The sequence below is a fragment of the Mauremys reevesii genome, unplaced genomic scaffold (assembly GCF_016161935.1).
Source record: "Mauremys reevesii isolate NIE-2019 unplaced genomic scaffold, ASM1616193v1 Contig1, whole genome shotgun sequence".
Lineage (NCBI taxonomy): Eukaryota > Metazoa > Chordata > Testudines > Geoemydidae > Mauremys > Mauremys reevesii.
The window spans coordinates 2,845,226-2,858,439 of NW_024100715.1; the positions used below are offsets into that span (position 1 = coordinate 2,845,226).

Here is a 13,214-nt window from a genome sequence, read left to right on the forward strand (position 1 = left end):
GTGTGTCTGGGCAGCGCCCGGCACAACGGGGCCCTGATCGGAGAACTGCCATAATGCACATAACGTCATCCCAGAAATCAAATTATTTTTATACACTGAAAACAATTTTAGAAGCAAAGTGATTTTATAATTTTGTAAATCCAGAACCCTTCCAAAGGCCCTGATCCCCAGCTGGTATAAATCGGGGGACGTTCCATTGGAGACAATGCAGCCAGAGCCCCAGCTGGTTGAAATCAGCCATAGCTCCATTTGAATCAGTGGGCCCAGACCCCTGGCTGGTGTGAATCAGTCTTGCCCCACTGACTTTAATAGATTGGCCCAGATTTCCCGCAGCTGAGAATTTGTTAGTGGTAATAAAGACAGACACTAGATGTTTTGCATTCCACCTATTCAAACAGAGGCCACCAATCCAGCTGGTTAAATGAGCACAGCTTCCTTTTGGCAAATCCATTTATAGTCAGTGTTGCAGATTTCAGACTTGATCTGAGTTTTCTTGACTGCAGCACAGCTGTTCTCTTCCGCAGGACCCGATACCGCGAATCTAAGGAGTGAAGGAGACAGTCACTATCAGTGTGTTCAGAGGTGGAGCAGAGCCGCTTTTCTCCTTCCTCCCAGGACACTGGGGTCCCAGCCATCATCTCTCGTCCTTCCCTAGGTAGGCTAATATGTAAAACAAGTTGGTATGTTTTGGAGAGATGTACATGGTACAGAAACTTGCAGCGAAGTGTTTAATGCATGTGCTCCTTCAGAGAGGCCAACCTTTAGAACCCTGAAAACCTTCCGCGTTTGAAACGTACATGGAAAGTTGAGTCAGTTTCAAATTTCAGTTTAAAAAATTGAAAAGTTTTTTTTGATGAAATTTGTGACTTTTTTTTTCTAGGATTGGGGTTTTTTGACCCACTATTAAAGTAATTGGAACTTTTCTCAGTTTTGAAACTGATCAGATTTTGAATTCTGAAATCTCAAATGTTTCTTAAAAAACAAGAAAAGATTTTTAAAAACTTTTGTAGTGATCATGACGATGGCCATTTAAGAGAATTTGACAAGAAGCTGCGAGGATACTTAACATGGGGGATATAGATTCAATGTGTGTAATGGCTCAGACATTCCCAGTCTCTATTTAAGCCTAAAGCCTAAGTTGATAGTGTCTAGTTTGCAAATCAATTCAAGTTCAGCAGTTTCTAAGGGCTAGTCTACACTTACCGTCCGGGTCGACGCGGTGAGTTCGACTTCTCTGAGTTCGAACTATCGCGTCTGATCTAGACGCGATAGTTCGAACTCCGGAAGCGCCGCGGTCGACTCCGGTATTCCACCACTGCAAAAGGCGGTGGCGGAGTCGACCTTGGAGCCGCGGACTTCGATCCTGCGGCGTCTGGACGGGTAAGTAGTTCGAACTAGGGTACTTCGAGTTCAGCTACGCTATTCACATAGCTGAACTTGCGTACCCTAGTTCGACCCCCGCCCTTAGTGTAGACCTGCCCTAATTGGAGTCTGTTTTTGAAACTTTTCTGTTGCAAAATTGCCACGTTTAGGTCTGTTACTGAGTGGCCAGAGAGGTTGAAGTGTTCGCCTACCGGTTTTTGAATGTTATGATTCCTGATGTCAGATTTGTGTCCGTTTATTCTTTTGCGTAGAGACTGTCCGGTTTGGCCAATGTACATGGCAGAGGGGGGTTGCTGGCACATGGCATATATCACGTTGGTAGATGTGCAGGTGAACAAGCCCCTGATGGCGTGACTGATGTGATTAGGTCCTATGATGGTGTCACTTGAATAGATATGCGGACAGAGTTGGCATCGGGCTTTGTTGCAAGGATAGGTTCCTGGGTTAGTGTTTATGTTGTATGGTGTGTGATTGCTGGTGAGTATTTGCTTCAGGTTGGAGGGCTGTCTGTAAGCGAGGACTGGCCTGTCTCCCAAGATCTGGGAGAGTGAGGGATCACTCCAATGAGACTTTAAAGTTAAACCCATGTGTGTTTGCAAGATTGACCTTTATACTGTAAAATTAATGGATGAAATCCTTCAACAGCAGATTCACCATTGACTTTGAGGATTTCACTCTATATACTTATAGCAGACTGATGTCAAATACTAATCAGGAATCACTCACAGCGTTTGATTTAATGGGGAACCATCCACCCAGGTCCACTTCCTCCCTGGGGATGTGATGTTGAGTCCAATCCACACCGGATTTTGATTTCCTGGAATATTCTGTATGAACTCCTGTGAAATAGACACAGGGTCACAGAGAACAGAACATGGTGGAATTCTCTGGCTCCTTTGCTCACAATGCAAATGAGACCTGATCTCTAGTTTGGGTTTTGATCATTAATATCAGTGACAAATCAGGACTAGCTGAAATGCCAGTTGAAAGTGCTGTAATCATAACAAATCACTTACACTACTCAGTAACAACTGAGTCAGTCCTGTTCCCCTCCCACACGATTTTTTTTTTTTTTTTTTTAAATTTTTCAATGAACTTCAGTAAAACATTCTTTTTTGTTTTTTTTTTTTTTTTTTTTTTTTTTTTTTTTTGCTTTTTTTTTTAAACACAATAATGAATAATTAGTAACATTCAGCCCTGCCTGCTCCTCCTCCCCGCTGTTATCAGCGTAATGTTGCTATACAACTGTTACCCAGCTGCCCAGCCCAGAAGTAGCAGAGAGAGCAATCCCTGTCTCAGTTTGCTCCTCATCATTGTAGGACCGTAAATGTAAAAGGGAAAATGCTTGGGGATCTATTATATTATATATTATATTTATTATATTTTCCTTTTAGATTCAATTTTTTTGTTGTATATTGACTTGGGTGTGTGGGATGAAAAAAAAAAAAAAAAAATATTTCCATTGATGATCATAAACATTAACAAAGAGGCAAAAAGTAAGAAAAACCCTGGTTGAGACGTTAGCATTTGATTTAAGGATTCTTACTTTGTATATTTTGATGTTACAAAACTTGGCCATTTTGAATCTCAACATTTACCGTCAAATAATTATGGTCGGACCTCCCTGCCCAGTGCCTGTCCCCACCCCGTGATTTCCCACAACCGTGGACATGTGAAGCAACAAAAATGGTGGGGAAAGTACTTATAAGCCATAATTCTGCACCACTAAAAATTTACATTGATAATCTTAAATTATTAAAAATAAATGGAGACTATTTCACTTCATAATTTTTCTATTTTTCACTGGAAAATTGTGAATGAAAATTTTGCTTTCAAAAGTTTGTTGACAGAAAAATAAAAAGAGGGCGTCTTGACCTGCGCTCATTAACAGGACACAACTATGGTGAAGTGTAGCACGTTCTTTACCAGCTCCTCCCGGTCCTGGATCACGAGCAGGTGAGATCCCCTCCGTGAGCAGTCATCATGGCCCCAGCTCCAGTACTGATTCTCTTCCGACAGCCAGTAGCACTTGTCCCTGTGCGGCACCCAGTGCCTGGGGCAGAGTTTGCACCCGGAGCCCTCTGGACAGGGAAATGGAACAGTTCTCAATAACGGGTCTGATCATGCTACCAGCTCTGACCAGCTTCCCCCGCAGAGCCGCACGGAGCCTTCCCGCTCAGTGTGTTAGTGAGACAACATGCAGCGCGTTGGCACAGCTCCGGGGAGCATGGCAACATCATAACAGCATTGGGTGCTCCTGTGTCAGTGCTGATCCCAATAACTCCCCGTGATGCCAGGGGGCGCTGTACTGCACGTTAGTGGAGCGGGGGGCTCAGTGGGGGCATTCTCCCTTCACAGCCATTACTGGCTTCATTGCCCTAGTGTGGCAACGGGGGGGGGGGGGGGCGCTGTGTTAAGCCATCAGAGGCTCAATAGGGGGCGCTCTCACCTTGCAGCCACTGCTGACCCCAGTGCAGTGCTAGGGGGCGCTGTGCTGCAGGGCTCAGTAGGGAGTATGCTAATGTCAGTCAATGCTGGCCCTGATCTCAGCTGGGGCAGGGACTGTCTCTCGCTGTGTGTCTGTGCAGCACCCGGCACAACGGGGCCCTGATCTCAGCTGGGGCAGGGACTGTCTCTCCCTGTGTGTCTGTGCAGCGCACGGCACAACGGGGCCCTGATCTCAGCTGGGGCGGGGCCTGTCTCTCCCTGTGGGTCTGTGCAGCACCCGGCACAGTGTGACCCTGATCTCAGTTAGTGCCTCTAGGTGCTACACATGTAATACACCTAGTAACCAAAGAACTATAAAATCTTATTACGCTATTATGGCTCCAGCTGCCAGTCCAGGGCTCTGACCATCCTGACTGGCCACGAGCTGTCACAGCTGAGGCTGTAGATTCCTGGCAATACTATAGGCAGGGGTTGGCAACCTTTCAGAAGTGCTGTGCCGAGTCTTCATTTATTCACTCGAATTTAAGGTTTCGCGTGCCAGTAATACATTGTAACGTTTTTAGAAGGGCTCTTTCTATAAATCTATAATATAGAACTAAACTATTGTATGTAAACTAAATAAGGTTTTTAAAATGTTTAAGAAGCTTCATTTAAAATTAAATTAAAATGCAGAGCCCCCCAGACCAGTGGCCAGGACCCGGGCAGTGTGAGTGACTGAAAATCAGCTCGCATGCCGCCTTCGGCACGTGCCATAGGTTGCCTACCCCGTCATAGAGGCTTATGAAAGGATGGATGGGATAGAGAGGAGGTGGGAATGAAGGTGTCTCGGCTTTATGTAAACATCCGGGTGTGTAACAGTGAGGGTGAGTGACGGGTTGGATGCAGGATGTGGGGCGAGCGGGCGGGTTACCTGCTGAGCTGTTTTCCACCCCACACAAATTTCGCTTCAGGCAAGATCGGAAACCCTCCAATGTACGGTTGCACGCTGGTGTGTTTTCATTGATCTCACATGAATTGCTCTGCTGAGCGGTCTGCTGGATGGCTGCTGTGGGGCGAGTCTGGGATGGGCACTGACCAACTGCAAGATAAATAGAAGCGAAAAATTGGAAAAGACAAGGCCAGATTCTAGCTGGGGTAGATCAGCCGTATCTCCATCCCCAGACGCTGATTTCTGGATTTCCCAGAGGGTGATGCACCCCCGCTCTGTCCTGAGGCCCCGCCCTCGTGCCGCCTCTCCCCCCGAGGCCCCGCCCTCACTATGCCTCTCCCCCCGAGGCCCCGCCCCTGCCCTCACTCCGCCTCTCCCCCGAAGCCCTGCCTTCGCTCCACCTCTTCCCCCCCGAGGCCCCGTCCTTGCTACGTTCTTCTTGCCCCCACTCCACCCCCCTTCCTCCAAAATCCCCTTTCCCATCCCATCCCCTTCTCTTCCCCCATCCCATCCCCCTGCCCTCCGAACAGCTGATCAGCAGCCAGCCCTGGGGCCAGGCCGAACCACTGTGGCTGGTGGGTGCTGAACCCCTATTATTTGTCTGTGGGTGCCTGAGGCCCGAAGCACCCCTGGTGTAGGCGCCTATGGCTCCATTGGTATCAATGGGCCAGATCCCAGCTGGTGTGACTCGGCCATAGCTCCATGGGAGTTGATGCGCAGATCCCCAGGCAGTGTAAATCAATGACCCTAAGGCAATTTATAGCAACTGAGAACCTGGCACAGTTGTCCCAGAATCACAACGTTCAAGGCTAGAAGAGACCATTTGGCTCATCTAGTCTGACCTCCTGTATCACCCAGGCCAGAGGCCGCCGCTCAGCGATTCTCGCATTGAGCCCCAACAAGGTGTGTTGAGTTCCCGGTGCGTTGCTGGGCCGCAGCCCAAAACCCACAGCCGGGGGCTACTCACCCAGGACAGCCAGCGCGATCACAGCTCCCAGCAGGACGATGTTCCCGGCCCAGCCCACCCGATGCCAAAGCGGGCACTGCGGACAAGCTGCAAGAATCAACGGGGGAAATGCAGAGCCTGTTTGCATGCACCAGGGGAGATAAGTGCCTGTGGTGCATCCACACCCACTGACATCTGCAAGGTGACATCTCTACCCTTTAACGCTCTGGCCTGGCCTGTTTGCAGTTCTCACCTCTCAGTGGAAAGAAGCCCCTTGTTTGACTGTGGCTAGGGGAGCAAATAGTCTGCAAAAGTCTCTGAGAAGGAGGTGGATCAGACACTGCTCTTCTCTGCTCAGCAGATCAGGAAACCCACTGCCGGAAGTGTGTGAGAGGGGGGAGGTGAACGTGTTCTAATGCATCTGATGAAGTGGGTTATAGCCCACGAAAGCTTATACCCAAGGAATAATACTAGAAGGAACTGGAGTCGGTAACAGAATTCTGTCCTCCTAAGGAACTCATCTGGCTCCGTTTCTGTAGCAGCCGAGTGCCTCATCGTAACCCAGGAAATATTTACCCTCCCTGCGCTGCTCTGAGACAGGGCAGCGCTGTTATCCCCACCTTGTGTAGATACCAAGGCCAGAAGGGACCTTTGTGATCCATCTAGTCTGACCTCTAGGACAGCACAGGCCAGAGACGTGCCCCAAAATAATGCCTGCAGCGGAGCTGTCAGAAAAACATCCCAGCTTGAGTTAAAAACGGTCAATGATGGAGAATCCCCCGTGACCCCGGTAAATTGTTCTACGGGTTAACTACTCTCCCTGTTATAAATGTACCTGTATTTCCAGCCTGAATTTGTCTAGCTTCAAGTTCTAGCCATTGGGTTGTGTTAGACCTTGGCTAGACTGACGAGCCCGTCATGAAATATTTATACTGACAGCCTGGGATCAAGTCACCCCGTCACCTTCTCCTTGTTACGCTGACGAGATGGAGCTCCTGGAGGCTCTCACTGTAACGCAGGTTTTCTAACCGTTTAATCGTTCGCGTGGCTGTTCCCTGACCCCTCTCTAGTTCATTAACCTCCTTTGTGATCCGTGCGCACCAGCACTGTCCGCAGAGCCCAGCAGCGGTGGTACCGGTGACAGAGATAATAGAACTCTGCCCTGTCTCTCTACGCCTGCTTACAGGTGGGAAACTGAGGCAGTGAGTGATGGAGGGCCAGCTTTCCTAAGGGATTTAGGCACCTAAAAACAGCCAGATGTGATTTTTTTTAAAGCCTCTAAGTCCCTCTGAAGCCAACTTGCTCAGGCACCTAAGTACCTGTGGGGGTCTGACCCTACGCACCTGGCTCAAGGCGACACAGGGAGTGTGCAAAAAAGGACCTAACCCCAGGTCCTCCAAGCTCTGGGCAGGTGTCCTTCCCGCCCCGGGCCTCAGTGACCCTGTTCCAAACCCAGAGTGACTCCACTGCAATGAATTGTCAGGGTTGGATTTTGAGCTCAGTGACCAGAGGTAAATCCAGAGCAACCCCACTGAAGTCAGTGGAGTTAAGACCAAATTCTGATCTCCGTGACCCTGGTGTAAATCCAGAGTTAATGCACTGAAGTCAGTGAAGTTGTGCCCGCTTACACCAGATGGGGATCTGACCCCTAGTGCATTGCTAGACCTGCTATTTATCAACATTACAGTCAACATTACAGCCTCCCAAAATCCACACCCCTGAAAAACCGCCACAAAGCGAAGTGCACTCACTGTGATGCTGTGCCAGGGCTGACGTGTCGCTGGGCAGGGAGCCTGCCGGGCAGTTTACATAATCATAGACTTCTCTATGAGCCATGGCCAGCAAAGGCAAAAGCTGTGTGTGAAGGCACCGTCCTAGCTGTGTGTGAGCTAAGATCAACACGCCCCCACCAGGAAGTCTGTTGAAACCTGCCACCTTCTGACCACTGCATGGACATTGACGAATGACTGAACAATTTGTACCTTCTGCCCCAGCTGCCTTTTCAAAAATGCCAGGAGAGTTGGGTGCTCGACCCGACTCCGATTCAATGCAGATCCTAACTCAGTTAGGCAGCAAATTCCGATCTGGAGCCAGGCAGAGCCAGTGCAAGCGCTCTTGTGTCTAGATCCTGCCCCTCTGCTTTTGTCTGTGCTCGGAGAATAAAGGGTCTATGAGTGGGCTGCCCACGGTGGTTAGCTGTCAAAAGCCGGTGTAGCTATTTTAGCTGAAGAGGCGGAAATGAGCTCGAAAGGAGGGTGGGTGGACAGTTTTCCATCACAATGTTTCAGTAACATGATTTTTTTTTTGGCAGAAAGCAGCCGCTTTCCTCCAAAAGTTTGGAATGTTCGTCCCGCAACTACCAATCCCCCACCCGGCAAGAAAAGGTTGCAATTGGAGGGGGGGCGGTAAAAGATTTTGTGTGGGGAGGATGATTGATTAAAATGATGGGGGGGGAAATCACTTCCCATCAACATTTTCTGGGGGGTGGGGTGTGGAAAAACAGCATCTCCCAGTGTTTGAAATCCAGCTTCTCTGGCCTGGTTTAACTGCGTGGTCCAAGGGGCGGGAAGTTGGTGTTTTTATTATTAATTATTTGCCTTGGGGCAGTTGTTTCATTCTATGTGTAGCTAGACAGACGCCATCCCTTAGCACCCTAAAAATGGCAGCGTGGGTGTTGGCTCAGGCTCGCAGCTCATGGCCAGGCCTGTCGCCTGCCTTCCCCCCGCTCTGAGCTCAGGGCACTTGCCCAAGTCACAGTACCGTCCCAGCCACCCTGCCAGTTTTCGCATGCTAGCGCTGGCGACGCCCAAATCTTTTCACAAGTAGCCCTGCTACGTGGGAGCAGAGCGTGGCAATGACCTGCTCTGAATGCACGTGCCCCCCAGCCGGCCTTCAAACCTCCCTGCTCATTGACTGGCTGAAAAAGTCACCCCCCTGTCACTGAAGTGCAGAAGACCTTGCCAGCCCGCCCACTGCTCTGAAGGTGATGCTACGCCCCGGTGACCTAGGGCGAGGTTTAGAACCTAGCATGAAAACATCTGGAGAACATGGCTGTGTAGAATGATTAATCGTTCCACAGATTTGGAGCTCATTAGGTCGTCTTGTCTAACATCCGTAATGCAGGCCAGAGATTTATCTGTAATGCCACAGCAAGTCCATGGCAGCTGTTTGAGATAGGTGTCCTTTAGGAAGATGCCTTAATTTGATGATACTTGACAATGCTTTCCTCCAGTGTGAATAGATATAGCGCCCAACGACAGGCTCCTATAGATCTGTGTGAAAGTGTAAAACATTTTGGGGTTGGAAAAAAGAGCCTTTTCCAAACCAGACATTTTTACCCCAAAATGTACTTTTGATGGGTTTTTTAAAAAACAAAATATTGAGTTATTTCCCATTTTTCCTTTCCCTCTTGTGACAAAATTGGGGATTTTCTTAATGTTTCACAGGAATATGGTGCGTGCCTCAGTTTCCCCTGTGTTCTTCATGTTTAAGGAGGTGGTGGGAGAGGGTTTGTTGGTGCAGAGGACCCTCCAGGTGTGACCTCGCCTAGAAGCCAGGATCCCGGACAGCGGCCTGGAGATGGGGTACCCTAGCGACTGGTGATCTGGAGATGGGGTACCCTAGCGAGTCCTGTGCACAAGGCCTGTGAGTCCATGACACCCCCCTTTTTTCCTCCTTTTTTCTCCAGTGGCAAAAGGGAAAAGATCAGGGGGAGGGGTGGAAAGAGGAAATAACCCACAAACCACCCCCCACCCTGAAAAATGGGGGAAAAAAATGAAAACGTTCTAAAAGAAAATTCTGATGAAAATTTCCAAACACACACAAAATTAAATAAATGAAACATTTAAAAACTTTAAAAATAAAAAAAATCCATAGATTCTAAGGCCAGACTAGACCCCTGTGATCATAGTCCTGGGGTAATCAATTATTTCTTGTCAAAGTCCCAATTTCTTGGTCAAGGTCTAGTCAATGTCCACACTCCAGAGAAAATAATTAAATAATAATAAATAAGTAAATAAAAAGATGTCAGCGTTCATTCAAAAGAGTCTGGCTCTGGCCTGTGGTCCATTTGTTGACTACCCCGATTTAGTCTGACCATATAACACAAGCCAGTGAACTCCGCGGAGTTCATTCCTCTTTGAACGACAGCCGGGCTTTCAGAAAAAGATCCAGTTTTGAGTCAAGAATTTGGAAGCTTTCGTCCCTTTTTTCACAACCAGCCATAAGCCCTTGTCACGGAAACTGATCCTCGTCCCGTTGCATTGTGGGTCACTTTTGCTCAGGATTGTGGGAGAAATCTGTCCAACTTGGGGAATTGTGGGAAGAGGGAATAATCCACGTGGCTGCAGGGAGGATTCCCAACAGGATTTATTCTTATGTTACCGTAGCACCAACCCTGACCCTAACCCAGTGCTGCTCTACATACAAATGGTCAGTATTTCGCATGGGCGGAGTCGTCTAGCCAAGCGATGGCATCTTCAGTGGCGCGATGCAGTTCTAGGCCACCGCTGACCTAGTCGGCAGGCATTCATCGATCGGCTGTGTCGCACCGCAGCTGCACAAAGGGCTGTCACGAAGGCCCCGGTGACACTGGTTGGCTGCACAGAGACCTTGCCCTGGAACCTGCTCAACAGGGACCACTGGCGACAGGGAAGATCAAAAGCAGACGGCCAGATTGTGGGGTCGGCGACGAGGGACTGGTTGGGGATTATAACAGATCCATTCCTCTCGCCAGAGCGTTTCCACCCTAACATCCTGCCGTGGCGGGTGAGACCATAATGGGCGACGTGACGGTTTGTAAAGGTCATTGGGCAGGGGCAGGCTTGGGCTGCTGTGGACTTTCTCCAGCAACTTGCGAGTGGCGACCTCTCATCTGATACGGGGAGGAGCGATATTGCTCAGGACTGGGAGCCGTGGGAGTGGAGTCGGACGCAGGGTGCTGGAGATGAGGCACAGGGCGGCAGGTAACTGCGTATCCACCAGTTTGGTGTGTGATGATCGACTCCATACTGATGCGCAGCACTCGGCCACCAAACACGAGGGAGCAAGGGCCTGGTAAGTGACTCTGTGTCAGTGTTTTCAGCTGCGCCCCATCCAATCAGCACACAGCTGCGGCCCATGTGACATCCTCAGGGTCATACAGGTGGTATATATAGTGTGTGGACGCAGCCCACATAACACATAGGGGAGCTGCATATGCGGCCCACAGTGGTAACTATGTTGAGCACCACTGCTTCTGTCCTGGAGAGCTTCCAGTGAAAAAGCCAGACAGAGGGTGGGAGAGGAAACAGAGGTGAACTGACTTGCCGAAAGTCACCCAGACGGCCGAGCTGGGACACAAATCTAGGTCTACTGAATCCCAGTCCGGTGCTGCCCCACCCACTGGACCACACTGCTGCTATGCGATGAGTTTGTCTCTGTGAGGCAGAAGCACAGAGCCAGGAGTACCTTAGAGCCTGTCACACGGCATCATCTCACGCCGCAGCACAAGGATCTTTCTGCAGCCGGCCGAGCAGCGATTCAGGGATGCAGAAGAAGAGCTCCGGTCCTGGAAGAGATCCATGGACCAAGAAAGACGGAGGACTGGTCTGCACAGAAAACTTCTGGCAGGATAGCAGTGTGTCTCGGGGTGTGGGAGAGGAGACAGTGCTAGGTCGATGGAAGAATTCTTCCACATCCCTGCGTGTCATCTCTCGGGAGGATCTCTCCCATTTCTGTCCACACTGCAATGCTGCAGCTGTGCCACCGTAGCATTGAAAGTGTAGCCATCACCAGGCAGCGTGACTGGCACATTGTTACTTACACAGACAAAACAGGGGCTGCTGCAACTCGCCCCAGCAGCATCAGGGCTTGCAAACTGAGCTGCAGCACCTCACACCTCCGCGAGCAGCCTCGGTGTCTGGGGGCCTTGCAGGAAACCGTCTTCAGGCAAGAATGTCTCTGCTAGGCGAGCAGCTTCCAGCAGCTCTTTGCACCCACACGTTATCAGCTCTGGCTCATCAGTCCACCCCTGTTCTCCCCCAGCTGCGTCCCACATCCTCAGCTGCTGGGATTCTCGGTGTGTCTCAGAACAGGGCCTCCTGCTGCTGGGAGCTGCAGATTGGTTTCCTGGAGACGTGTCCTTGTTTCGGGCCACACGGGACCACTAGGTCATCTAGCCTGAAATCCGGTACAATGCAATATCCAGAGACCTGCTGATAGTGGGGGGAGCAGAGAGAGGGCGGCAGCTTCAGCAGATGTTTCTGAGCATGCTCAGTCATCAGATCATAAGAACGGCCATAGTGAGTCAAACCAAAGGTCCATCTAGCCCAGTGTCCCGTCTTCCAAAAGTGGCCAGTGCCAGGTGCTTCAGAGGGAAAGAATGGAACCGGTAACCATCCAGTGATCCAGCCCCAGTCCGTGTGAGCATGCTCAGTACAAACCGAGCAGCAAATCTGGGGATGGGGGCACGTGACCCCGCATGCTCCTCCCCCCCTCCCATGCATCACCTCTGGTAATATCTTTTATTGGATCTGTTAGAGAGAGAGAAAAGCCTTTAAGGTCCACTGAGCTCTGCTGCCTGTCTGGGAAAGGTCCTCAGAGTGTCACAGCTCAAAACAAGGTGGAAGAGATGGTGAAGCATAAGGAGTTACCAAGAAACCGCTCCAAATAACACAGGCCAGAGAATCTCACGCTGTTACCCCTGTACTGAGCCCAGTGACTTGTGTCTGACTAAAAGCCTCTTCCCGAAAGGCAGCAAGGGACGGCGCATCCACCACTGCCCTTGGGGGTTTCTTCCAATGATTAATCACCCTCACATGTGCCGTGTTTCTAACCGGGATTTGGCTCTTGTTCTGCCTTTCTTGGCTACACTAAAGCACCTTCAATGCCCAGTATTTTGTCCCCATGAAGATATTCAGTTAGTATCTATGTAATGCCAGGTACAGCCTGTTGTTAGAGCCAGTCAGGAAACGGAGGAGGAGGGATTCTGAGAAATAATTTTGACAACAATGAAAAAAAATCTTTTGGCAGAGTTTTCCGAGGAGAACTGAAGACTGGTTTTCCTAGTGCAAAACCGAAACTTTCAAGAAATGTGACCATTTAAAAAATGTTGGCATAACGATGACACCATAACCTCATACCTTAGTTTCAACCTATGCCAATGCATGGAGTTTTCCATTGTCAGAACTCCACACCGTGAGGTTAGCTGCACTGATGGATGCATTCTTCTGTCGTCTTCGCTACGTCTGCAATGACCGTTCGGTTGGAATAGCTGTGTCAGTCAGCGATGTGCGCTCTTTAGAAGAACGGCCACACTGGATCAGACCAAAGGTCCATCTAGCCTCAGTATCCTGTCTTCCGCCAGGGCCCAGTGCCAGATGCTTCAGAGGGAATGAACAGAACAGGGCAATTTTTAGTGAGTGATCCATCCCGTCGTCCAGTCCCAGCTTCTGGCAGTCAGAGCTAGGGACACCCAGAGCACGGGGTTGCATCCCGGACCATCTTGGCTATGGAGAGACCTATCCACCA

At 49.8% G+C, this 13,214-nt stretch overlaps 1 protein-coding gene across 1 annotated transcript; it reads right to left on the reverse strand.

The window, feature by feature from the left end:
* Positions 1-410: 410 nt before the first annotated feature.
* Positions 411-7,544, reverse strand: LOC120392400 (killer cell lectin-like receptor subfamily B member 1B allele C). The gene is made up of 6 exons (XM_039517138.1): positions 7,457-7,544; positions 5,727-5,813; positions 4,742-4,909; positions 3,310-3,464; positions 2,110-2,222; positions 411-541 (listed from the first exon to the last, which is right to left on the reverse strand). Exons 1-6 carry the CDS (start codon positions 7,539-7,541, stop codon positions 418-420), a joined length of 732 nt encoding a protein of 243 aa, XP_039373072.1. The 5' UTR covers positions 7,542-7,544; the 3' UTR covers positions 411-417.
* Positions 7,545-13,214: the final 5,670 nt, after the last annotated feature.